Source organism: Asterias amurensis, chromosome 6 (genome assembly GCF_032118995.1).
Source record: "Asterias amurensis chromosome 6, ASM3211899v1".
Classification (NCBI taxonomy): Eukaryota; Metazoa; Echinodermata; class Asteroidea; order Forcipulatida; family Asteriidae; genus Asterias; species Asterias amurensis.
The window spans coordinates 8,175,328-8,203,080 of NC_092653.1; the positions used below are offsets into that span (position 1 = coordinate 8,175,328).

The 27,753-nt window shown below is 39.5% G+C and overlaps 2 protein-coding genes across 2 annotated transcripts; one reads left to right on the forward strand and one right to left on the reverse strand.

Moving 5' to 3' along the window:
- Positions 1-1,223: 1,223 nt before the first annotated feature.
- LOC139938460 (mediator of RNA polymerase II transcription subunit 31-like) lies at positions 1,224-8,028 on the reverse strand. Its single transcript, XM_071934002.1, has 4 exons — positions 7,986-8,028; positions 6,364-6,444; positions 5,102-5,198; positions 1,224-4,660 (listed from the first exon to the last, which is right to left on the reverse strand). The coding sequence occupies exons 1-4, from the start codon at positions 8,020-8,022 to the stop codon at positions 4,357-4,359; spliced, it is 519 nt and encodes a 172-aa protein (XP_071790103.1). The 5' UTR covers positions 8,023-8,028; the 3' UTR covers positions 1,224-4,356.
- Positions 8,029-8,224: 196 nt separating this feature from the next.
- LOC139938449 (integrator complex subunit 2-like) lies at positions 8,225-27,488 on the forward strand. The gene is made up of 22 exons (XM_071933984.1): positions 8,225-8,635; positions 8,967-9,099; positions 9,523-9,622; positions 10,111-10,224; positions 10,974-11,104; positions 12,750-12,923; positions 13,467-13,642; positions 14,484-14,618; positions 15,118-15,186; positions 15,727-15,841; positions 16,469-16,537; positions 16,942-17,076; positions 17,815-18,115; positions 18,726-19,010; positions 19,773-19,974; positions 20,459-20,575; positions 21,360-21,600; positions 22,506-22,616; positions 23,311-23,418; positions 23,781-23,886; positions 24,482-24,649; positions 25,341-27,488. The coding sequence occupies exons 1-22, from the start codon at positions 8,352-8,354 to the stop codon at positions 25,499-25,501; spliced, it is 3,435 nt and encodes a 1,144-aa protein (XP_071790085.1). The 5' UTR covers positions 8,225-8,351; the 3' UTR covers positions 25,502-27,488.
- The last annotated feature ends 265 nt before the right edge of the window (positions 27,489-27,753 follow it).

Below are 27,753 nucleotides of genomic sequence, written 5' to 3' on the forward strand. Positions count from 1 at the left end.
GCAAATGAAAAAGTGAAGCGAACCTAAAAAGCATTATTGACCCCTCCAGGTTTAATTTTCTCACAAAACAAAAAATCTACAAGAATTTGTTGAAGTAATGTTTCTCAAAATCAACTAAATAAACTTTCTACTGCAGTAGTATGATTTTACCTTACTTAGTAAGTTAGTGCGTCACCATTTGACGCAATGAGATGTTGAGTGATCCCGAACTGGTCAAGGGTAAGTTGCCCCCCCAAAGAAGATTTTGGTAACTTCGTCTCCTCAAAACAACAAGATGACTGCACAGTATTTACAGGAATTTGTTTTAACACATTCTTATCATTTTACATAAATATTTTTTGCCCCGGCACTCGAATTCTAAAGGTAAGAAGTTTTAACAGTGTTTTTCAACCAAAACTTTTAAACAAAAAAAAAGATAAATTTCGCAGACAACCTTCAGGAAAACAGCCAAAACTTATTTGCTGGTGATGTTTGGCACCTTATTTTGGGTTTGTTGGTTTAATGGGTGTTAATCTTCACATTTATCAACAGAAAGTGGTAATAATGAGAAGTTATATAACTATTTGGTTATTGCAAAGTTGAAGTGATCCCGAACCGGTCAATGATCCCGAACTGGTCAAATGACTGTAATAATTGTTTGAAAAAGTTTACAGAAAAAGTCATCTACGAATTAAATTTGTTTGACAAAACTATTGAAAACATCAAAAACACACAAACCCTCTGTTTTCTAGTGATTGTGATGATTTCTTTATTCTTGATTTCATATTTGGCATGTCAACAAAACTTTTAAAAAACTCCCTCCCTCCCCCATCCAAAAAAAAGGATGATCAACAATTTTCTTTTTTATGTGGCCTTATGATAGTTTGATCTTTGTGTAGTACTTTTTTGTAAATACTAATCGGTACGATGTAAGACCTACTTTTTATATTGACTTCCAATTATGGAAATGATCAGATTATACCTTTAAAGGATCTGATGGCATCAAAGGTTTCAGATTAGGTGGGTTAGGGTTGGGACTTTATCAATAGTTGGGAGGCTTAACCAAAGTTAGGCTGATCTCTTCAAAAAGTTTGAATTTTATTGTTCTCTTAAAATATACAAAAGATTAGAACATACATGACATAAAGTAGATTTTGACGTTTATAATGTAAAATACCTCTTCTATTTTGCAATTAAAAGTAACAAACAAATACAGACAGCAGACTTTGGTCTCCAATTTGTTGGAACAGTAGACGAAACCCCCTGCCCCTTCGGTGTTCAATAATGTGATATTGAATAGTCTGTCAGAGAGAACAAAATGATTAGTTTTGTACTGTAGAGAATAATGTGTACAGTGTGGCATGCATTGAACACATGACATCATTCAAAAACTCAGAAGATGATATGGAATGGTCATATTAGTAGAAGGGTTGACCGTGTACTGAGTAATGAATATGATCATAACAGTATTGTAGACGAGCATACTGCATCTGTTGTTCCATGTGGAAGATATTAAATGGTCTGACAGTAGGAGGGTTAATAAGCACCCCGATGAGGCATTGAAAGATTTATGCAAAATTAGTTTTTACAAATTAATCAAATCTAGCAATTTTTAAAATGACTACGAACTACCAGGGCTTGATTTCACAAAGTGCCAAGATACATCTTAAGATTTGTATTACGACATCACACCAGGCATGATATTTGGCCCTTAGAAAGAAGTAGGAAAAACAAGGGCTGTCCTACATGTACGCAGACACGTAGGCCGCTCTTATAGACTCTCAGGCATTATTAATAACAGTTTTACAAAAAAATTCTTTTGGAAGATACAGACAAACAGACGAAAGTAGGAAGAATATCATGTCTGCATTCTAACACTTAGCTTAGCAATTAAAGGCAGTGGACACTATTGGTAATTACTCAAAATAATTATTGCCATAAAACCTTTCTTGGTGACGAGTAATGGGGAGAGGTTGATAGTATAAAACATTGTGAGAAACGGCTCCCTCTGAAGTGACCTAGTTTTCGAGAAAGAAGTAGTTTTCCACGAATTTGATTTCTAGACCTCAAGTTTAGAATTTGAGGTCTTGAAATCAAGCATCTGAACCCACACAACTTCGTGTGACAAGGGTGTTTTTTTATTTCATTCATATCTCAAAACTTTGAGGACCAATTGAGCTCAAATTTTCACAGGTTTGTTGTTTCATGCATATGTTTAGTTACACCAAGTGAGAAGACTGGTCTTTGACAAATACCAATAGTGTCCACTGTCTTTAAGATTGATACATATCTGAAGATAAATCCTAGCACTTTGTGTAAAAAGTCAACCCAGCCGATAGACAGTGTGTTATTTTTATTAATAATAATTACACAATTTACCCCTTTCTTCTCAAAAGTGACTTCTGTGAAGTTTCAGATCAGTCAGAAATTGGCAATGTGTAATATGTTTATCAGTAAATGTTTAGTCTCTAATGGCACACTGAATCAACAAGGTACAAAATATTGAAGAAAATAAAGTACAACAGATTTCTATCAACCACCAGGGTCAAATTACATGGCTTTACTTACCACGGAATTCTGCATTTACAGTACCCTGTCAAGCACATCTTTGGGCTGTAAGCAAAGAATTCCCTGGTAAGCAAAGTCGAGAGATTGGACCCTGATTTCTACGTGTATGGCGTCTGATCAATTCCAGGAAAATTATTATCTTAACAATGTATCAGCATCGCTTCTATTTTTGGCAATGTTTGAACGTTGTACTTCATTCAAAAACAGCTAGATCAGTGTGACTGCATAAATAGGGACTTCCCCTGTAAAAACCAAATGGGCGATCAGGATTTCGGAAGAGTAAGGAAAAACAGAAGACAAAAAAACACCAAACATGATGTGTAGACGTAATTTAATTTACAAATGATTGGTGATTGCTAGAAAAAGGTACGATAATAATAAATAATAAAATTGATATTTATACAATGCCTGAAACTGTTTTGACATGGCGTATGAACAATATAACCCCTCTGCCCTCACAGGTACCCAATAACTATAGACCGTATTGAATAACCCCTTTTTTGCTATGAAAGTCGACATCTTGTAGGGCAAACCGTATGCGCGTCCAAACGTGAAGCATGCAGCATCCCTGGTTTGATTTCTACGGCACATGCGCGCACACACGCACGCACACGCGCTCAGACGCCATGTTGTAGGTCAGATATTTGAACGATGACATCATATTCAATACGGTCTATTGGGTGAAGAGAAGCAATGACAGTTGATTGTACTTTAAGTAAACAAGTGTCACGAGGGGGATTCAAATCATCCCAAAATATTTCAGGAAATTACAGTGAAATTTTTTAATAAATGGCTTCCATACAGCCAGAAAAAAAAATGTCAAGCTTTTACATAGGTTTTTAGTGGTACACAACAAAGACTTCTGAATAAAGAGCCAATTCTGTCTAGTCAATATTGAGGCATGTATGCGCTTCATTTTTGAAAGGCATTTTCTCCTTGGTAAAAGGCACCCTATGAATGAGGAAACTGTAAATTTCTACTGGAGCATTTCAAGGGCACCAAGGCAATGACCAGGGAGCATGGAGGCAATCGATTGTAGGAGGTACTTTGAAATGATATAATTTCCACCTTTTGGTAATCCCTGGAGTTATAGAGTCCAAGGAGCTTTTGGGAACAGTATCCACAGCACTAAAGAAGTAGGTCAACGAGCCTGGAGAATTTTTTTATTTTATTTACCATGCAGACTTTGAAAAGACTAAATTCAGAAATAGGTTTGTCATCAGAAAATGTTCATCCCTGGTTCAACACTGAGCAACAGGGGTTACTACTGCTGATTGGCTTCACGGCTGAGTACATTGAGTCATCTGTGCCCTTGTCCCTTTGCAAAACTTCAGAGCACCAAGATTAGATCCTCACCTGTCAATTAGGGTGGAAACGCACTTCTTCTTTCTGGTGGGTGATGTAGTTCACAGCATTTTTAGGAATGGGCAAGACCTATTGGGTAATTCCAAACAATGTATTGTTTTGGTTCTAAGACTAACAGTAGCTAGATGAACTAGCCTGTGATTCATAAGACTTAGGAACTGGACGCGTCGGATGAGAACAGGATCATCATTCTCTGATGCATCTGCTTGGCTTGGATCGATGGCCAACAAGCCACAGGAATCTGTGACTGTAGTAGGTAACGTCTTTTTATATTATGGAAGATAATATGCTACCTTTCATATTTTAGTAACATAACCGATTCCAAATACCAATGATGACCTATGGCATGGCACTTTAAAGGATATGGCCATTTTAGGTATACTGGCTTAAGCCCCTTGTGGCTGCTAAGCGCTCTGTGGTTTCCAAAGCGTTCAACTCGAACCCTCATTTTTGATTCTGTTGATTCTGCTGCACGGGCTGTAAAGGTTTTTGATCCTGCTGCTGCTGTTGCTGCTGGTGTTGTTGCTGTTGCTGTCGTGGCTGCTGCATCTGTTGTTGCTTCTGCTGCTGCTGCTGTTGTTGGAACTGTTCAGCGGCAGCCTGCTGCAGTCTCATTCGTTTCCTTGTGTAGTGCTGCCAGTGCAGCAGTTGTTGGTCGTCTATGAACTGGGCGCACTGTGCGTTCGCCAGTTCCTTGCGGAAATGTTCGTACTGGAGAAGCTCCAGGAAGTGAAGACATTGAGGGTATCTGTTGATAAAAAACACAGGAATACTTAGACAGGGTTTGGACTTGGTAATAATATCAAGTAGTCCATAAGATTTGTATACATAGGAGTGAGAGACAATTAGTGACTTAGGAGGCAGGGTTCTCCCCAGTCTGGGGGATTCTGGACCCAATCTCTATTTAGGTTTAGCCAAAGCACGCTGAATTGAAACAAGGTCTACAGAATGTTTTCTACCTGGTGTTTATCTTGGTTTTAAAAGGACTGAGTAATCTGGAATATTCTATGGTTGGTTATCTGTTGATCACTCTCCACCACTCTCAAGCAAAAATTAGCACTACTTAAAATCTAAACAATAAGATTTTAAACAATATCGAGAGTCCGAAAAGTAACTACTGATCAAGTCAAACTATAAAGATCACAAGCTTTCAATCAAATCCTGCAATACTGCATGTTCCTGAACTTACTTGAGGTATTTTGCATACTGAGGTTCCGTCCAGTACTGAAGATATTTCAGGTAGTTGATGAACTTGCTGTCTTTGAAATATCCCCTCTGAGCGATGACTGTAAACAGAGGGAAACAGTTTGGTCATAAATCTGGAAGATCATTTGGAATGCGAGTCAAAAATATGAGATTTTAAACTTGTACTAAATTTTATTTATTTATTTGTTTTTGCTGGTTGGGGGGGGGGGATGTTGTTGTGGTCGTTTGTAATTTTCTTTTAAAGCATTCTCAATCTGTTTATAAATTTTAAATTGTCCAGTAATGTTCTCACTTGCTTAAATTATTCAAAATTGTCTCTGGTCGTTTGTAATTTTCTTAAGCATTCTTAATCTGTTTTTCTTAAATTGCTCAGAATTTTATCAACTTACTTAATATTTGTAACCTCTGAGAAGCGCCTCGGGACCTTTTTGGGGTTAAGGGCGCTATATAAAAGCATTTTATTATTACTATTATTATAAAGAGAAGATATCACATCATTCATTTAGTTGAAAGGTATTTTTCAATAATAGACTCAACGTCAACATTTAAACAGTATTTTTTGTTTGTTCAATATATTACACAGTGACTGAGGTACACGTACTGTTCTTCACTTGGAAACACACAAGACCAACAGACTGCAACCTCGTTTCCAGGGGTGATCGATCTCTCCGCGCCATTTTTACCCCCAACATGCCTTGCTCGATCATAACCCCTGGAATTGGCCAATTTAAATGTGCTGTATGCTAGCACATTTAAATTAGCCATTGATGAGCGTACATATTTATTATTCAATATTTCCTACGCGCGCACACATGTCTTTCGCCTTAAAGAATATTTTTGGTTTTGTTTTTAAAATGTGTTTGTGTCATAAAAAACGCAGGCGTGCACGCAAACTTAAAACTACGCTCACGCACTTGACATCTAATGCATAACCAATTTCCTGAGCCAATCAGCGTTGTTTCCCAGTACATCACTACCAGGGGTTAGTGACGAGAGGTATCGATACGGCGCGCTGCCCATGGTAGCGAGGCTGCACCAGACTGGTACAAGATATATTTTTTACTGACTGGACACTAAACCCCTGAGGCCTGTGGTCCAGTGTCAAATGTGAGCCCTGCTGCCTAGCCCCAGTGCTTCAGTCGCAGTATAAACCTACTAGCTTTAGAGTACACTCAAGTTGGGTCAGTCACTCAATATGGCTGGAGTTGAAGATCAAGTCTACTGGGCCTCCAAAAAGTTACTTACAGTTCAAGTAGTGTGGATTGGCAAGACATTGTACGAACTCCAGCTCTACCTGGAAACGAATCTTCTCAGGATCCTGACCATCTATTTGTAAAGAAAATAACATTTATTTAATGGAACGTTACAGATTTGGTAAGAAACAAAAATCGTGAAGATCAGAGATTTACATAAAACTTACACGGTCTAATGATGATGATAGATTAAGAAAACATCCCTTGAAATATTTCTGTCTGAAATTTCATATTTGATGGGAAATAAATAATCTAAATTCGCATTTTGAGTTTATCGCTCAGTGAGCATTTTATTCATTTTTGTTTTGGCGTCGATGCAATGCAAAATTTGTAATCGTTTTTTTCACTATTCTCTCGTGACCCAGATGGCCGATCGATCTCAAACTTCTACAGGTTTGTCAGTTTATGTATATGGTGGATAACATACATGTAAAGTGCTTACACTGCCAGCAACTGTTTTGTCAGCAAAAACCAATTCTGTAATGTTCCTTTAAGGTTTAACCCTGACAGGGTCTGGGAAACTATTTAATCATCCTGCAACCACTTTTTGACTAGTTTTTACAAAAAGGAATTAAATACTATATTATTTCAAAACGAATGAGAAATGGGTGGCAGGATACAGTTAAGCTTTTCTGGGATTTGAACCAATGACCCCCAGTCATTCTTAAGATTATTTCACACAGGACAACTTTTTCAGGCAACTTGGAGGCTAGTTGCGATAACGTAACCCTCCTCCCGACGGCAGGAGGGTTACTTTATCCCAACTACTTGGAGGCAACCTGCACTGTATGCAGAAGGAACACTTTTGCGTTAAAAGGCACATTCTTCTAGTTGTAACTCACTATCCTTATGAACGAAAACAGACCTGTCTCTCAGCGTAACAATGCATTCAGTCATGCGCAGTGCGTGGTGTGCGAGCCATTGTTATTTCAAATTTGACGCACAGGGCACAGTGTGACTGTGAGAAGTAAAGAATTGCACCATATGAAATTTAATCTGCCCCGTTGTGCCTTTATCGGGCAGATTCAAATTAGAAACTGAAAGTCAAAACGTACGAAAATGCCAAAATACAGTTCAGTAGAGTTCACTAGAATTAGAATTATATAGAAATAAGTAACGCTTCCACGGCCTGATGTGGACTGTGGTGCCCACGCACTATTTAGAGTTAGACTAGGGTTTGCAAAAATAAATCACACATAAATAATAAACTAAAGGCAGGAGCAATTATTATTTTAGGACACATCCAATTTATACCATTTTGGTCAGACCAGTGAGACCAGATTTGTAAATTATTGTTTGTTGCTTTAATTTTTAAAGACAATTTCAAGATTGAGCACGCAATATTTAGACTTTCCAACGCAGTCTTGAGATTGTGCAAAGCAACCTTGCTGATAGATACGTGCACCTTCCACCGGTACTTACACGCGCGCGCAATCATTCTTAAATCATTATGATACAATTTTTAGATTTTATTATTGTAAATAACGAAGAAATTGAGGATATATTTTATAGCATACAGTCAACCCTTCAAACAAATTTTCCCCAAACTCAACAATATATATTCAACAGGAATTGGCAAACACTTCTAAAGCCATGAAAATAGTCAGATTTTACCTGCTGCTGTCGCAGAGGTCGCCATCGCCATCGCCATAGACCTTATCGCAAATACCAATGCGCAAGCGCAGACTGTTGAATGAGGTGCATTGTGGGATAGATATGCATCAAATTTTGCTACCAGCTAGACCACAATGCACCTAATTCCAAGCTTTACGCGCGCGCCCCGGTATTTGCGAAAAGGTCTATTTCAACTTCTTTTAGAACTGATTGTTCAGACCGACTAGAGAGGGCGCTATTTATAATTAGTGGATCGACTACTTTTGGCCGCTGAGCGTTCCTGACGGAACAACAACTTTCGCGGTCAGAAAGTGCTCATTTCCTGACATTTTGTTGATCAAGAGAAACAACAACCCATCAAAAACGATGAGCCAAAGGTTTGAGCTGAGCTCTGAAGCCTTCGAAGCCATTCAGAATGTGGACATCGAGCGGATCGCCAACATGGACGAGGCGAGTATCCGAGCTCTGCTGCCGTGTTTAGTCCGCATGTCCCTGTGTGCTCCACTGGACGTAAGCCAGTCGTGGGTGGAGGGAAGAAAACAGATTTTACGGGTGCTCTCTGGCCTCGAGGTGGTCAACTCCATCGTGGCGTTGCTCTCTGTGGATTTCAACGCGCTGGAGCAGGACGCGAGGAAAGAACTTCAGATGAGGTGAAGTATACACATTCTTGATTTGCGCAGTTCATTAAATCATTATCATAAGTTAACGTTTAGTTCCCTTCTTCCTTGACAGAAAGATAATCAAACAATATGTTATAAACAAACTAAGTATGAAACAACTTGGCCCCCGCTTCGTTCGAGTTTCTGGACAAAAAAGAAGTGTTGTTGTCTTCAGTAATTCAGACTAGCCTTAGCCCGTAAATAGAGCCCGAAATCTTTTTTGTAGTTGCGATTTATAAGAGGATGGAGGGTTACGATCATCGCAACTAATACCAACACCACACTTTACTCATTTTCTCTGTTTCTATTTCTAACATTTTAGACATAAGCTCGGTGAGACTGAGAATCTGTTGACGGCCAACATACAGCATGGCCTCGCTCTGGAGTTTGAACGGAGTGACCCAGCCCGCAGACTGCGTCTACTCATCAGTGAGCTTCTTTTCATCTCAAGTCAGGTGAGAGACCTCAGCCAGTATTCTTACTTGGTGTATCACAACGTGTTCATCAAACCTGTAAACATTTGGACTCAATTGGTCATCAAGTTGCAAGAAGAGTAATGAAAGAAAAAACACCCTTGTTGCACAAATTTGTGTGCTTGCAGATTCCTAAAAAGTCTTCAGGTCTGAAATCTTTCTCCAAAACTATGTAAACTCAAAAAGGGAGCTGTTGTCACACTTTTGTGTACGGTACTATCAATAGCTCTCCATTGCACGTTACCAAGTGATTTTGTATGCTAACAAGCATTTTTAGTAATTACCAATGGTCTCCAGTGCTTATAATATCAGTTTCTTTCAATGCAATCGAATAAGGCTTTTAACATAAACACTTTCCAGATTGTAAATGTCATTCAATACAAAACTGTCTTATCCTTCTTGCAGATTAAAGACACAACAGATTTTGTGAGACGACCATGTGAGTTATTCGAGAGTGAAGTTTACCTTGAAGAAGTTTCTGATGTTCTGTGCATCGCTCAAGCAGGTATTAACCCTCCCACTCTTTGACCATTTAATATCATTCACTGTGATGGAATAACTAACTATGCCAGCCTTCAGCATGGTATCGTGTGCGTGGTGAAGGCATACTAAAATAACGACACTCTTCCTCAATTTTGCTTGGGGTCATCTATATGTTCAGTCTCCTCTAGGTTCCCTCTCCTTCCCTGTGCTTATCACCAACTGGTTCAGTTCAGTCAGCACACACTTGCTGCTCACTCTCTGTAGTCCCACTCGAGCCTACACGCTTCACCAACCTAAACTATCAGCTTATTCGGTACCATATAAATAAAGTAGGTCAGCCCTTAAACTCATACAATTGTCCTAAATCTTTACAAGGAGCAACTATCATGACTGCTACTGTTCTTCGACACTAGCCAATGTTGTCCGTGTTCTTTATAATATACTCGACTGGAAAGAAGGCAGTTACAAAAACATTCTTAACTTCTGATACCAATTGCATTTTACTTCCAGAGCTGCCCTCATTGTTGTCGATAGAGAAGATGGCCGAAGCAGTCCTGAGGGTTCAATATGGCCCAACCTTACTCTGCAGACTCGTCGCCAACGTTCCGGACAGCTTCTTCCAAGGTAAACACAGACATGATACTTCATGGAGACAAGGGAGGCAACAAGCCATTTGGGAGTTAGATTTTGAATAAAGTCTTGTACCACGACTTGCTAAGTTACAAGTTACTCTTACATTTTAGTTTCTCAGACTATAGAGACAGGTGCTATGTCAAATGGTTCGGGGCAAGCTTTTGTATAGCAACCTCCAGATGAGCAAACCCTGGTACCATTGAACCATACACATCCATTCATAAGTACGTATGGGTGTAACTACGCAAAAACTAACCCCTAATCATGCAACATAGCAACTGTTTCGATAGTCTGAGGAATTCAAATTTAAAAGTGGTTACTTGTGATCAAGCTCATCATTGTACCAGACAATATTCAAATCTAACTCGCAAATGGCCTATTACCTCTGTTGCCCCTGGTCATTGCCTTGGTGCCCTTTGAAATGTTTCAATAGAAATTTGCAATATCCTCAACACATGTTATGTGGCCAAAGGTAGGCCAGACATGAATGACAGTCTCAAACAGTAATTGTCTAGTAATTACTCATGGGCACAATTTCACAATCTATTAAAGATACATCTTAAGATAAGTTGTCAATATGACCAGAGTAATTTATATTGTGACATCACACTTTACTTATCCATTAAGATTGATTCACATTTAAAATCAATCTTAGCTCTTTGAAATTGGCTCCTTGGACCTTGCCTGGATAAGAAACTTCATCGATCAAAATGTAAAAATCCAGCAATTATCTTCCATAGTCTGCAGGCGCTTGATCGTGAATGGTGAACGTCAAGATGAGGAGAGTTACGGCGGCCGGCGCAGGACTCAGACACTGAGGATGCTTGCCACTATGAATCCCAGCCAATCACTGACCATCCGTGCTCTCACAGTATGTATTAATATTATTACGTTCTATCACAGCAGGCAAAAAGAAAGATTACTTTTTTCTTTGTGCCTGAGGTAATCAGTAAGCAAGGGGTGCTTTCTATGTGAACTGGAAACACCGGGGTTAATCCCCAATCTTCCCATGATAAGTGTTCTAGGTTCTTTTACATATGGATCTGGATCTGGAAACTATACTCCGATAAAAACGAATACCCGCATCGCATCAGAGTTTTATGACCTGACCAATAACTTAGTGGAAATGTCTAAAGTGTGCTTTGATCGCTGTCTTGAAGGCTTTGTAGTCTCTTAAGTCTGGGATACTGGATCTGGATCTGGATATAATATATCCGCATCGCAGAAACAAATTATAAGAATTATAATGATTCTGTGAAAGGACGCCCTAAATGGTGGAGCACATTGATACATGCACTGCAAATCCTAATACATGGGACTTCCAAAAGACAAACCATTTATAGTCAAGTATTTTGCTTAAAGGCACAAGTGCCACGACTCCAACCCACACTCTGCTGATCAGAAATACCAGAGGTTGAGTCCGATGCTCTCAACCACTCAGCCTCGGCACGCCACGCTAGCACTCTTTCCACTGGATCAAAGCTAGCAAGAGAGGTGGCTTTCAACAGACAGAATCCCCTTGAATAGGCCGCCAGCTATTGGGTTGAGCAATAATAGAAATATGCGCAAAATGCCACGCACAACTCTCGGCCAATGAATGGTCTTCCTTTGGACTTAATGAGGGCGCTGTTGAAGCTTGTGATGTCATCTGCGCTAGTATTTTAACCTTAGACAACTCTAGAATTCATTCAATACCACTGAATCATTTGAGACTGTTAGAAATCTTTCTACAGAACCTTGACAATGTGAATTGTCACTCTGTATTCATTCAGTAATATTTATTTCAATGCTGTCATTCAATACAATTATGTACATTCATGTAAAAACTACAAAAGCAATGTAGTATGATGTATGATATATTAGGTACACAATGGTTCAAAAGTAAGCAGTAATTTAATGACATTTAGGTATAAGGTTAAAGATGCTTTGTTAGATTTTTGGCCCCGAACATAAAATATATAATTTTTGGAGTGAACGATATTTCAAAGAGTATCACCCGCTCTAACGAGAAAAAAAGTTTCACTTTTTCTTTTAATGGTCGGAAACCATGAAAAAATAATTGTTTTGTTTGTATAAAACACATAAGAATCGGTCATGTGATAATATTGTCAGGATCCCGACAAAAACTAATTTTGGGCCTTTTATTTCACTGCTACTAACAATTGGTGGATCTTTTTTTAGCAATGGCTGAATGAAAGCAAGTAACTTTCTCAACCTCAACAAAATACCTATTTGAATTTTAAAACAAAATTTGTGTGTCAAATCAGCCAAAAATCTGACATATCATCTTAAAGCGAGATGCTTTTGTTCCCTAACCTATGGACAGACAACCATGTTACAACCGAGGTGCGGTAACATGAATGCAGGACAAATGAAGCAGACAAGACAAGTGTGAGACAAGGCCAATAGCTTACAAGTTACACCTAAGCTGATGATTAAGTTTTTAACAAAGACAGAGTGTAATGGAAAATTGTAAATTTCGAATGTAACAAATTATGTGTTTTGCTCATTCATAGGTGGAACAGTGTAAGTTGCCGGGCCTCGCAGTGGCGCTCTCCTTGGACCACAACACAACCAACCAATCAGACAGCAGACTGAGTGAGGTCATCGGCTTTGTCAGTGGCCTGCTTCTTGGCAGCAACTCCGCCGTCCGCAATTGGTTTGCGCACTTTGTCCGCAATGGGCAGAAGGTCCGTTATTGTGCAAACTTTCTTGTTTTTTTTAAGATTCTCTCAATTTTTTATGATAGATGCACTATGCCAGCCTGCGTTATGCTGTCATGTGGTGAATTCATCCACACAGTACACAGTCAACCCTCTTACTGTCTTGCCATTCAACATCACCGACCGTGATTTTGAATGATAGAATCACTTTGCCAGTCTGCAATATGATATCATGTGGTGAATGCATCTACACTGTGTACACAGTCAACCCTCTTGCTGTGTGCAGGCAGTTTTGTGCACAGTTGTGCCTTAATGGACAGTCAGGGCAGTCCAATGATCAGTTCGGTAAGAGTGGGAGAGTTAAAAGGGTTTTAAAGATTCCAATGAAATCAAACTTTTGATGTTCCCTTTGAAGATTTGTAAAGAACTCAAATTTATGTGTTATAACAAGTTTTATTGAGAAAAACCGTTATTCATTTATTTATTACACAAATCCATACCAATTTGTTTTGTTTAGGATCATGTCATTTTCTCAAGGGTAGTTTTTTTTATAATAACTTTTGACTCCAGAACAAGGGAGAGTCGACCTCTTCCATTCTCCATGCGCTTCGAACACACCTTCTCGAACAGCTCACATCCCTCTGCCCCTCCGAAGAGTTTCACGGTAACCTCCCTGAGAGACAAGTGGTACAGGCCAGTGCTGTGATGAGGCTCTACTGTTCGCTGAAGGGAATTGCTGGTCTCAAGTAAGTTGGTTATCTGCTGGAACTTTGGTTAAAGGTGCAGACTGTCCTTTAAAATCTTGGATTGTTGCAGATTTTCAAAATCTTGTTAACAAATATGCTCAGGCAGGCCAGGAACTTCATCTTTTAGAGGGCAAGGCCATTTTCATTTAGCAAAGGGCATTTCTACTGAAAATCTTTAAGTCTTTAGGAACCTTTTAAAGGGGGCACCAAAGCCAGACCAGGTCAATTGGGCCAAGGCCTCTTTGTAACTCCAGGCCAGCCAGTGTTTTTTTGGAATCTTTAGGGATGTATTTATTGGTGTATCTGCTTCTTAGTGTTCTCCTTGCCTAGAGGTCAAAAGGAGGTTTTTCATTGGCCAATCATGTCGTTGTGATAAGCAAATCTGTGCGTTTCCATTGTTCCATCATTGGTTTACCTCTAAGATGGAGTTTGGATGACGTCAATGCATAAAGTCTGTACTGTTCAAAACTTCCAGACATTATCAATAGCTCTTCTCACTAGCCAGCACTCCTGCCATTAGAGATTTACACATTGTTGTACCTGCAAGTTTACATGGGATGAGATTTTTCAGACTTTTGGCTGAATTCAGACTTTTTATGTTGGCCTGGTGAAGTAAATCAGACAACTTTTTTTTTCACAAACAAAGAAATCCTGCTCATTGGTCTACTTCTCAAGAGCTTTTGATACTGTTTGCAAAAGCTTCTTGAAATCTATAACCCCAGGGGTTACCAAACAGTAGAAATGGCATCATTTCAACATACAAGTTTCAGACTTTTCGTTTGTAATGACTCTCACTCCTGGTTTACAAGTAATAAACACTTCTGATGATCTTTTGCACTAGGTTTAGCGATGAGGAGGCACATCAGCTGTTACGTCTACTGAGTAGCCACCCTCCGTCGACCCCGTCCGGCATCAGGTTCATCTGTCTGGGACTGTGCATGCTGATTGCTTGCCCATCTCTCATCAGGCATTTCAAGTGAGCAAACACATTTTTTTTTACATTTGGGTGTGGTGATTAAATTTGGGTATGGTGTGGTTTGGTTTGGTTTATATTGTCCGTGAAAAGTAGCTAAGCACAACTGAATGATGTTTGCCAAACTATGGTCAACTGCCAAAATACTATGTCACAAGTACCAGTATCGTGCTCATTTTGCTTAACAACAAATTGTTCAGCCATTTTCTTTTACTGATTCTTAATTTGCATCAGCTACTGACACACATTAGTAAACTACAAAAAGTACATCAAGGTTAAAACTGAAAACATACTTTTTTTTATAAACAGCACCACATTAAAAAGCACCAACAAATTACAGTTGCTTCATTGATTAGTATAGTGCAAAATTAACATAAATTCAAATACTTTGCAATGGATGTTTAAAGAAAAAGTTGTTCTCCTCCCCGACATGAAATACTTTAAATTTACAGAAATATCTAATTTGATTTCTGATTTTCCTGGTTATATATTTGTTCCATAGCCAAGACGATGAAGCAGTGGTTATTCAATGGCTAAACTGGCTGGTCAAGGAAGGGTCTCGCTTCGAGAGGTAATGCCCCAAACTAATTTTATACCTTAGCGTTAAAAAAAAGGGGTACTTCCAGGCGAGGTTTGTGGTAGCACCATGTGTAGATATCTTTTGAGTAGTTGTGGATTCAGAAAAGAACCGATGGGTGAAAAGAAAATGGAGAGATGACATGAGATATTATACAGGAACAGCAAGGACAAGAACAATAAGGAATAGAGATGAATGGAATAGCCATCCAAGACAGGATTCAAACAGTGTGGTTTCAAAACCCTAGCCGAGTGATTTGCATGTGGATTTTGTTTCCCCACAGAACTCAGGAAAATACTGAGTATACAGTGATATTGTTCACATCAGTGTATGGGTATAAATCAATTATTTTTTTCATCCCGATGCGAAACGATTAGCTATCAACACATACGATTCGAATTGCCTCTAGCCACCAGACTAGCTCGGTGGTCTAGTGGTAAGACATCTTTATCACCTATGCAAAACTACGTTCATATTGATTTTGGGGGTTGAACAAAGAATTGACTAGAGTATTTTCATTTTGTTATGTTACAGGGAGAGTGGGATAAGTGCTTCATTTAGTGAGATGCTGTTACTGATGGCTAGTCACTTCCACTCTAATCAGGTTCATGCTATCATTGATTTAGTCTGCTCTACACTAGGAATGAAGGTAACGGACATATATTCTCTTTATAGGGATTTTTCAAAGTTATCATACAAGGGCGAGTGAAAGACTAAAAAATATAGCGCTTCTGCGTCCCATATCCAGCCTTATTTAGTCAACCTCAAAAATTCCAGAGCGTTATTTTATGACAAACAGCATGCATGCGCAAACTTTAGCATATAGTTTTTGCCCTAACCAAATGCGGAGCGTGACGCATTGACACTCACAATCTGGGAGTAGGTTATGGCTTATTATCACACTTTGGTTTAAGCATCAGGAGTGCGTTTTGGCGACCCCAACCAAAAACTGTTTCTGATGTCATAACCAAAACGGTAACCGAGCTCACAACTCGGTTATCGTTAAGTCTGAACAGCAGAACCAACGACCAACAACCGAAACAGTTTTTGGTTGGGGTCGCCAAAACGCACTCCTGATTGGAGGTTTATGGCGTACTGGAAGATAAATTGCATTATGAGTATTTGGAAGAGTACATTAATTGTGAGCCTCTAAAGGGTGGATGTGTGTGTGTTATAATTGTTTCTACTTTTATTAAGACAACTTCCTGAAAATATTTTTCAATAAGTCTGGACTGTACAGTTATTAAAAAGGTTATGTTTTTATTTATGTTGCCAGATTCCGATCAGACCAAACTCATTGGCCAGGGTGAGGCTGCTGTTCATGCAAGAAGTCTTCACAGAACAGGTATGTTTTAATCTTACAGTTGCGCATTTACGTTCATTTCCATTATTGGTAAATTGTGACTTCTTTTTGATTGTTTCTACTCACTCCAATAGGAACTGCAGGCATTGTTCCTTCTTTAAATCTGATTTCTAACTTGCCTAAAGCCTTTAAGCATCTGGAAGCACACAAATTTGTGCAACAAGGGTGTTTCTTATTTCATTATTCTATAGCAACTTTGATGACCAACTGAGTCAAAATTTTCCCAGATTTGTAATTAATTGCATATATTGGGATACACCAAGTGAGAATACTGATCTTTGACAACTACCAAAGGTGTCCAGTGCCTTTACATGTAAGTGTATCGTAAACTGGATGTAACTTTCCCAAGGAGTATTTTCAGCTGACTAACTTGACTCTCCTTACAGGTTGTAACTGCCCATGCCGTCACTGTGGCCGTGACCCCTGACCTTAGCGGATCCATCTCAGGCTATCTACCCATTCACTGTGTGTACAATCTTCTACAGAGCAAGGCCTTTGCAAAACACAAAGTACCAATCAAGGTAACATTGTCAAAGATTAAGGTCTGGGGAATTTGGGTTGGATGGGAATGGGGGGCGGGGGCTCAATCTGAGAGAGCTTCTTATTAGAAGTGCTCTATAGATTGATGTGCCGAGGAAAGCTAAACTATTTCCTTCTGGAAATTTTTATTTGTGCGTAGATGGTTATCATTTGCTTTGACGTGAATGAAACTGAAAGGTCAAGTTTTGTTTTCTTTTTTTCTTTATGAGTCACTTTCTTGTGCCTTAATTTTTGTTGTTACCAATATGAACCAATTTAGTAAAGGTTTGGGGTAATACAACTGAAATCTCTCTTTCAGTTGGGTTCACTGAAAGGAGCAAAGATAGTGTAACAACTCGGCATTTCGATATGTATACCCTGAATCAAACTATACATAAAACTTAACTGATATTGCAATATCTGTAAAGAGGTTGAGCCACGATAGAAAGTGCTTTAAAATACATTTGAAACATTTATCATACAATTATAAAATGCACAGAACCGTTTTGCAAATGCAGATTTCACCACTCTGTTTGCCCTCGCCAAAGCCCCAAGAATTTTGAGATAGACAGTTTAGTTTATTGTTTTTACAATAGCCATTTACAGTAAAAATTACAATTATACTAAAAAACACTTAAAAATTTATACAAAAATAGTTGACATGTAAAAATAAACAGTATTTATATCGCCACTGAAAGCTACATTTCATGAATACGTGTCATTGCCACTTTCATTTCCAGGACTGGATCTTCAAACAGATCTGCCACAGCGCCCCTCCCCTCCACTCTCTCTTCCCACCACTCTTAGAGGCCTACGTCTCCTCAGTGGTAGTGTCCACCCAGCAGTTTCGGATCGAACCACTCACCGAGAGGGAGATCCTATCCGTGTACCAAACATCCAACGTGTCGTTACTGAGGGCGTCGGTGTGCCAGGAGGGGGGTCTGAGGACGGAAGGGAAGTCGGGATTGACGGCCCAGCTGTTGATGTTGTATTACTTATTGTTGTATGAGGATTGTGTCCTGAGTAATATGAAGATCCTTGGTAAGTATGCACTGCTTACCCTGGCCTTAACGGTCAAGCCTACCCTTGTTTTCAATGCCACTTCTATCTTAGCTTTAAAGCTCAAGCATGCCCTGGTTTTAAAGGTACAGTTAATAATAATAATAATAATAATATTAATAATAATAATAATAATAATAATAATAATAATAATAATAATAAGATATTTATTCCATGCACATATCTTATAAAGACACCCAAGGCACACGTAGAAAATTAATGTAAGCAATTAATAGAAAACTTGACCCTGATTTAGAAAGACACTTGAACAAAATGTATGTCTGTAAACTGAACTTGAAGCACTGAAGGGATGTCGATGTGCAAAGATCCATTGGAAGAGTGTTCCAAACTCATGGAGCAGCCACGCAGAATGACCTGCTACCCTAGTTTTAAAGGTCAAGCTTACCCTGGTTTTCAATGTTGAGGGTGACGCCCTACCCTGATATTCAAAGTCACTTCTACCCTAGCTTAAAAGGTTAAACCTACCTCGGTTTTAAAGGTAAAGCTACCCTGGTTTTGAGGTTCAAGCCTACCCTGCTTTTAAGTGTCATTATACAATGTAACTGATAAGCACCCTCTGTCATCTCTTTAGTGATGAATAATCAGCGCCCCCAATCCTACTCCAACAAGCTGACATCTCAGATGCCCATCAAGTACCTCCTGCACGAGGCTCAACGCCAGCAGCCAGCCTACGCCGGTCTCTACCCATCCCTCCTGCGCCTCCTGGCCACCCACTACCCTCATCTGTGCCTCGTGGAGGACTGGCTGGGAGAGGAGCTGACTGAAGAAGAGATGGGCGTGAGGAAGAAGAGGAAGATGGGCGGGGCTGATGGGGAGACGGGCACTGCCAAGTGCACACCACAGCGTCTTCAAAACGGTAAAGCGTCTCCACTTGTTCTTACTTTATGTGATATTCCTGTATTTTGTTTGTATTTTGCAGGCGGGTATAGTTTATTTATCATGCAAAACCACAAGGGATGATATCAAATGGTAAAACAGTAGGAGGGTTGACTGTGTACTTTGTGGGTGCATTCACCACATGCTATCATATTGCAGGCTGGCATAGAACATCTTTCATTAAAAAACCACAGTGGATGATATTGAACAGTCGGACAGTAGGAGGGTTAATGTTATAGTTGCATCATTGCAGTTTTGGGTTGCATTGAAGAGATTAAAAAATGCATGGTACAAGACGAAAATTAAAATGAAAAAAACAACGCAGCAACAACCTTGAAAATGTTAAAAACGTAGTTCACAATGTGTGAATAATGAAAAGGAAGAGATAACAGAAAAAGAAAATGTGGAATTTATATTTCTGCACCCAGAACAGAAAAAGAAAATGTAGAATTTATATTTCTGCACCCAGAACAGAAAGAGAAAATGTGGAATTTATATTTCTGCACCCAGAACAGAAAAAGAAAATGTGGAATTTATATTTCTGCACCCAGAACAGAAAAAGAAAATTTTGAATTTATATTTCTGCACCCAGAACAGAACAGAAAAAGAAAATGTGGAATTTATATTTCTGCATCCAACTATTTGCAAAGGGGTTGAGCTACTTGATCCATTATAGAGTCTAAAGTCTCAGTCATTTTATAACAATCATCAATAATATCAATGTCATCTTTCCTTCGCCCAGCCTTGAAACATGCTGTGGATGACCCATCAGAGTCCCTCATCCTACTGCGACACCTCTGCCGCCTAGAGCCTCATCACCTGATGGACTTTGCCGAGGTACTAGTGGCTAGCCTCCCTGGCCAGCTGGAGGAGGGAGTACCTCTTCAGGTGACCTCCCTGGCTGTTAAACTCTGGCGGATGCTTAACACAGTCATGCTCAGAAGGTATGGAAAATTGAGTCTAGTCTGCTTTGTTTTTTATTAGGTAAACTAAACTGTCGCCAGGGGCACGGTGCCACTTACTCCTGTGGCTGAAATAGGCTTATCCTCTCTACAGTCTGTATTCAATAGGGGCTTGGCTGGAAGAGCAGAATGCACCACCGTCCCAACTTTTTATTAAGCGTAGAAAACATCACGGTGCCACTTACTCCTGTGGCTGAAATAGGCTTATCCTCTTCACAGTCTGTATCCAAAAGGAGCTTGGCTGGAAGAGCAGAAATCATCACCCTACCAACTTTTTACTAAGCGTAGGAAACATCTTGCTTGAGATAAAAAGGTTGCAAGACAATAGCAAAATTAACAGCAGAAATGTGTTGAGCAATATGATCTGCCAGAGCAGCTCCGCATCTTAGAAATGTTCAGAGTTGTTATCTTTAAAGTCATTTGTGAGGTTATTCATTTGACTTTGTTTCTGATCATTTCTTCTCAGGTTGCGTGTGATGACCGTAAACGCCCTCGTGTGCACAACCCCCGTCGTTGCATTCACTGAGGAGGACATAACGCTGGACCCTCTCATTGTACTCAGATGTGACCTCAGAGTCTTCAGGTGAGTTATTCAGTGATGAATTATTCATTACATTCGTGCACAAGAACATCGTACATATCTTTGATAAGTTTTGAATAATTTACATAGTATTTACATAATATCTGCATAATTGTTTGCTGACAAGACTCAAGCTGGCCTCTTGTCACTGAATCCTGTCCTGGTGTATCGAGAGACTTGTGTCCTTGAGCAAGGCACTTGCTTAATTGCTTATCTCTACCCAGGAGTACAAATAGGTACCGTCATGAGCTGGGGAGTAACCTGCGATGGACTGGCATCCTGTTCTCAATTGTTTAATGCCAAGGAAACTGGATATAAACACCTGCCTGATGAACCATAGAGACCAGGACAATTTTCCAGAAACTGTTTCCAGAAATTGTTAGCTTGGCATTTTTGTGTGACTTCTGAATGTTCCACAATAGACTTATGTCTCCTGACGATGACTAGAGCAAGCTAGTCGAAACGTTGAGACCAGTTCAGAACTGACTCCGCAACTGTACAGTTAATTACGATCCTATAAGCTAAAGTAGTAGTCCAAGTCTATTTTCTGTACCATCTGCCCTGGTAATAGTTAAAAAGCAGGACAGTTCTTTTCAGAACTGAGAAGTCTCTCGAACCCCCGGTTATCTACTCCGCGACAGTAGAATATAGCAAGACAGTTCTCTAAGAACAAACTCTCCCTGGCAAGTAGATACACACATGGTGTTACCGCAAACCAATTATACATTGATACCTCACCATGCAATGCCTCAAATCCTATATAAGACTTATGCCTCTTTTCAAACAGGTGTCCACCAATACTGGACATCGTCATGCAGATGCTGACCGCCTACCTGGCCGCCTCTAGGGCCTTCTTGACCTCCCATCTACAGTCCAGTCCGAGCATCATCAGGAGGCCCGAGCAGGGGCTGACCCCACTGCCGACAAAGCCTGAACGGGAAGAGCTAAAGAATGCTCTAATCTCGGCCCAGGAGAGCACCGCTGTGCAACTGCTTCTGGAGATATGCCTCCCATTTGAGAACGAAAAGGTACAACGATGGGAATTTACTTTTGATTATGTTAATCTAGTATTGGTGATAATTTGATAAAGAATGTTCTAATCTCGGCCCAGGAGAGCACCGCTGTGCAACTGCTTCTGGAGATATGCCTCCCATTTGAGAACGAAAAGGTACAACGATGGGAATTTACTTTTGATTATGTTAATCTAGTATTGGTGATAATTTGATAAAGAATGTTCTAATCTCGGCCCAGGAGAGCACCGCTGTGCAACTGCTTCTGGAGATATGCCTCCCATTTGAGAACGAAAAGGTACAACGATGGGAATTTACTTTTGATTATGTTAATCTAGTATTGGTGATAATTTGATAAAGAATGTTCTAATCTCGGCCCAGGAGAGCACCGCTGTGCAATTGCTTATGGAGATATGCCTCCGGTACGACGATAGGAATTTACTCATTATTATGTTAACTTGGTAATATGTGATTCTGCAAAACTTTCTCCCTTAACTGATGTGTATTATGATAACAAAAGCTGTGTTAGTCTGATGGAAAAACAAGGAAGCTAATAAAAAAAACATGCATGAGCTAAATGCAATGAAGGGGACAAGCCAAGTAACGCTCCCCAACGGCAGGAAAAGGCATTTTACTAAATGCTATTATTATTAAGTACATGTGATATATACACATGTGATATATATTCACTGTAACTTTCTTGTACTTTTAGTCATTAAGTTCTACCATTATCTTCCTTGTATTATGTAATCCCAAGGCTTCTCAAGTTGAAACCGAACCTAAAAAATGTCACTTTCTAGAGCAGATTTTGAACTTGTTGGAGAACTGGGCTTGTCTGATGAAATGAACTCATTGCCAGTCCATACGTGTACAATATGACACTCACTCTTTGATTTTTTTTTCTGGCCGGTCATTTTTTTCAGAAAGTAGAGAGTAAACTCAGTGCCCTACGTGAGGTCCAGTGTCAAGTCTGTTCCCAGCTGCATCAGATGTTTATTATCGACCCTAACCTTGCCAAGCTTATTCACTTCCAGGTAGGTTGCTATCTTCTTTTTATTCTGATTTTTTCACATTTATTTTTCTTTGGTGACAGAGTTATTTTTCTTGTTTAACTCGAGCTAAGGTTTTATGAGCAGAGTGCAAATTTCAGACCAATTGTTAAACTTTTTTCGGTGACAGAATTATTTTTTCTTGTAACTCGAGTTAAGGATTCAATGAACAAATTGCAAACTTCTGATTAATAAAAAAAAATAAAAAATAAAAACTCTTTTACATGCATTATACACCATACAGGACCTATGCCTTCTTATCCCATCCAAAGCACAAAGCAATGATGGTTAAGTATCTTGCTCAAGACTGGGAAACCAACCCACAGAAACACTACAGCTTGACCATGCTAGCCCGACCATGGCGTGTCACATGTGTGTGCTGCTGCCAAACAAGTTTCACATCATCATGCTTTCACAGATGCTTTGCTGTGAACTTGCCAGCGTGTTGCAAAATTCGCAGTGAGATACTTCAGACTTGAAAACAAATTGGTTTAGCATAGTTATCTGAGCAATGTTGAATTATCTGCTCACCTTCACAAAGCTACAATCAATCAAATCTCAGTTACATCTACCACCGGACAATTTAATACAAGTTTTCTTTTCTGAGAGTCGTTGGCTTCACAACCAGAATAAATGAAATGAAATGAAATATTAACGCCGTTAAATGATTTTTTGCTAGGGTTATCCGAGTGAGCTGCTCCCAATCACTGTAGCTGGTATCCCGTCCATGCACATCTGTCTGGACTTCATCCCGGAGCTCCTGAGCCAACCACAGACAGACAAACAGGTAGGGCAATTTCTAGTTATTATTTGTATTTGTTTTCTTTTAAAGTGGATTTCAGATGCCATTCATTAGGGTATACTAATGTGTTACTTCAAAAAGACTTAAGAGAAATTTTATCAAGCTGTATTTTTATTTTCAAGAATTTTTTACAAAAAGAATTTTCAGAACATTTATTTTATATTAAAATATAGTCATCCCTCATGTTGTTTTTTCGTTACAATTTTCAATGTGACACAAATACATTTTAGGTTAGCATTTGGCAGCTGGTGTTCAGCTTTGCTTTCCATTTCCAATGTAAAACTTTTTTCTTTTAAATTTCGAATAGGGTATCTTTCTTCATCAAGGTCTTGTTTATTCATTCGCAGATTTTCGCAATAGAGCTGGTATCCCATCTCTGCCTTCAGTTTGCTCTGCCTAAGTCCCTGAGTGTCGCCAGGCTAGCCGTCAATGTCATGTCAACTCTACTGACCGGTACGCTTAAAAACTTTACATCATCAGGGTTTTTTTTCTTCAGACAAAACTTGTTGTTTCTACCAGTGTTGACCCAATTTACCTGACGTCATCATCACAACAAAAATAACCTTGGGAATCATTGTCCATGTGTGCCACGCAGCAAAGTGCGAATTTAGCCCATGTGGCATGTTACATGATACATATTTGTTGACTCCCAGAATGGTGAGCATGGCATAGTGCTTGCAAGGGGTCAGTACTGCCTACAAACCCGTTTATGCATTTGCAGTGCGGGAAGTACTTATGCTGCTGGTAGAATGGTTTGAACCTGAACAACAATAATATCCACACATTTTGAAAAGTTTTGACAATATATATGTATGTGCTTTTATCACACTGTAATTTAGCAACATATAGATACCTTGCATTGGCTGCCATAACTGAGGTCAAAATTATGAAAATGTGCATGCCAAAACAGACTGCACAATCTTCAGCAATTGATAGGGCTTCTTTTGATCTCAGTGAAGGTTCCGTTTAAGCTTATGGCATCATGACCAAAGGAGGTCTCCAATACTCTTCTCATCATGGCATTTGTGGTTTTTCTTAACATTTACAGTTTTACCGAGTGAGAAATTGTGTCAGTTCTTCCTGCCCACACTGCCCTCGTTGGTGCGAATATGCCAGGCTTTCCCTCCGATGTACGAAGATGTTACGTCTCTCCTGACGCAGATAGGTCGTATGTGCATATCCCGTATGGCCACAGTGAACAGCCCAATGGCAACTGGTAAGTACAGCATGGACAAACAAAATCTAAGACTGCGGAGTGCATCTGCTGAGTTTGCTCTGAGATGAGTTCGCTCTTAGATGATCCCGATGGTTTACTTTGAGATGCAGTATTCTTCTTTTGCACTATCTTTACTAAAGTTTACCTTGGAAATTTGGCGGTCCTCAGCCATTGCTTGACCTTGTGGTTCAGCCCTGTGAAGGAGTTTTATTTCCCTATGATGACCCTATGAGAGGGGCTGTCCACTGCGTTTGAACAAGCAGCCATTTTGGCTTCCGCATTGTTCATCATACCCATTGGTTGATCCAATATATGTTGCAATACGCACACATCAAGTGTTGTCAATACTTATTTAATTTGTTTTTACCCTTACACCGATGTGTATTAAACACTGTATACTCAGTACTTTCCCGAGTTCTGTAAAAAAAATCTACAGGCAAACCACTCATTTTGGAATCGAACCCACATTGATAGAGACCACTAGACCATCGAGCTAGCCTGGTTGCTAGAGGCAGGTCGAATCCTATGTGTTAGCAGTGGGTATCACAATGATATCAACGGTGTCAATACTTTTTGTTCAAAGTCGACAGAGAGAGAGAGAAGCCCCTCTACAATGAGTTAAGACTTGAACTTTTTATCTGGAGTATCAAACTTAATTTGTGGTTTGGGGTTTGTTTGTGTTACTTTTCAGGACTAGACAGCAGTAGTGCAGGCCTCTTCATGGCCAAAGACAGGCAGTGTTTACCAGAGCATCTGAATCTGCGTAACAGTGACCGAGTGTTGCACATGGCCGTGGAAAACACCTTTAGAGATATCGTTAAACTTGCTGTCGTCAACAAGAAAGTCTTCTAGACCCAAACCCTTTATAATGGACGGAGACATTCCTATGGATGAATTGCACATGATGTCATTGGCGACCATCTTTGATGTAAAACAATGGAAACGTGTACATACCGCGCAAGACTCTCAGCCAATGATATCCTTTCTCGCATGCACGTTTCATCAACGATTGCGAAAATGCTAAACCCTCTGGCAAAACCCTCTGTTAGATGACATTTCCCTTAATAGGCTTCATGTGTGGACTGGAAGTGCAATTTCAGCCAATGCACAAACAAGTTTTGCCAGCAGACATCTCCCACTCATCACTGGTTGGGAACAGCTTGGATTCTCTCCGCCCAAATGTGTGTCCATCCAGCCCTACTCAAGCCTTGGCATCATCAGCAGTCCAGCCTTCTCCACAAGTCATGGCCGAGCGGTTAAGAGCACCGGATTCAAGCTCTGCTGTTTGATCAGCAGAGTGTGGGTTCGACTGCCGGTCGTGACACTTGCTACATAAAATTGGGGAGGTAGTGCTTTCTAATCTACCGGCCAGGCTTCGGACTGACTGATACCCAAGCCTATATACGTATGGACTGTGAAAGGGGTAACCCTGTTTCAGCCCTAGGGGTAGGTGGCAACAGCCTCTGGACAAAAATAATTGTAGCCCACACCTTGAAGTGGCCTTCAGGCCTTGTGTGTCTGGGGACTTGCATAAAAAAAATATATATTAAAAAAAACAAGTGGAGCAGAGTATGTTTGAAACATCGAAACCAAACAGCAGCCAATAGCCATCGCTCCTCCCATATGAGATTTACCCATAAGTGTTATATTTTCTGCCTTAAAGTGAATTCAATTACTGTAGTTGGCAAGCCTGAGGAAACCTGTAAACAATGGTGCTTGCTTTGTGAACCAGGAACACCAGGGATAACTCCAACTCTATAAGTTTTTAATTTTATTTTAAATATATGCACTACAAATGCTGGTACGAGGAACCTTTGGCTTAAATATCCCATCCAAAGGACAAGTCAACTATTGTATAAACGTATCTTGCTCAAGTACACAAGTGCCACGGCGGGGACTCAAACCCACACTCTGCTGATCAGAAACACCAAATCTCTTAATCAGGTTTGCCACAACACGCATGGTTGAACCCGCACGTTTACTAACAGCGCGTAATGCAGTCAATACATATGGTACACAGTGTAAATCTATCAGTTGCATTGGCTATATTAGCATCCCAAACATCCTATATTTATCAATATTGGACTCCTACAGTAAATTTTTGTTTGGTGTGGGAACAGTATACATGGACAAACAAATGTATGACACCTGACATGTGCTCCACCATCAAATGACAAATGACAAGTTGTTGTATATAATAACAAATAATTCCCCCCAGTTTACAAAATGCACCATCATCACATACTCTCACCAATGCAGTGGCACTACTGATAAGAACTTATTGAAAGTAGTGAAATCCAACCAAAAGATTACATCGTAACTGAATGAACACTGCTGTAAATGCTAAATAGGAAGCTAAAACTATTACCATTAAAGACTTTGAACTACACACAATCATGTAGTCTACAAATATTACTTCAAAACTTGATTGTTTTACCTGAAACATAAATTAAAGGAACGTTACAGAATTGGTAAGGAACAAAAATCGTGAAGATCACAGACTTACATAAAACTTACACAGTCTAATGATGATGATAGTAGAAAACATCCCTTGAAACATTTCTGTCTGAAATGTCATATTTGATGAGAAATAAATAATCTAACTTCGCGTTTGGAGTTTATCGCTCAGTGAGCATTTTATTCCTTTTTGTTTTGGCATCGATGCAATGCAAAGTTTGTAGTCGGTTTTTCACATGGCCGATCAACTTCAAACTTCTACAGGTTTGTCAGTTTATGTATATGGTGGATTATGTAAAAACCAATTCTGTAATGTTCCTTTAAGAAATGGCGAGACTTCTATTTAGTTTAAATAAATATTGTATATCACATGTCTGTATATAAAGTGTATTTTCTACACATGTTGTATTAAAGAAATGTACAAAGACTTGAAAGTTTCCCTCTCAGTTTTTGGATGTGTGTAATTGGTAAATTATTATAACTATTATTATTTACGCCATTCTTTTAGGATACCTTCAATTCAGGGCAAGTGTTAAGAAGAAAACATGCCTTCAATAAGCAATTATTGTGAATAAGATTTTAAAGAATGTCTGATACCAAGGCTTGATCGGTCACAAAGTAACACTCAAAATTGAGGTCCCCAGACT

Excerpts from the sequence above, each read along its gene's own strand:
- LOC139938449 (XM_071933984.1), top strand. The coding sequence starts at position 8,352 with ATGAGCCAAAGGTTTGAGCTGAGCTCTGAAGCCTTCGAAGCCATTCAG. Across the intron at positions 14,619-15,117 it reads TCTCTCATCAGGCATTTCAA|CCAAGACGATGAAGCAGTGG; the intron begins GTGAGCAAACAC and ends TTTGTTCCATAG. Across the intron at positions 18,116-18,725 it reads GAGTAATATGAAGATCCTTG|TGATGAATAATCAGCGCCCC; the intron begins GTAAGTATGCAC and ends TCATCTCTTTAG.
- LOC139938460 (XM_071934002.1), bottom strand. The coding sequence starts at position 8,022 with ATGGCGATGGCGATGGCGACCTCTGCGACAGCAGCAG. Across the intron at positions 5,199-6,363 it reads CAATCCACACTACTTGAACT|TCATCGCTCAGAGGGGATAT; the intron begins GTAAGTAACTTT and ends CTCTGTTTACAG. Across the intron at positions 4,661-5,101 it reads CAGTATGCAAAATACCTCAA|ATACCCTCAATGTCTTCACT; the intron begins GTAAGTTCAGGA and ends TTTTATCAACAG.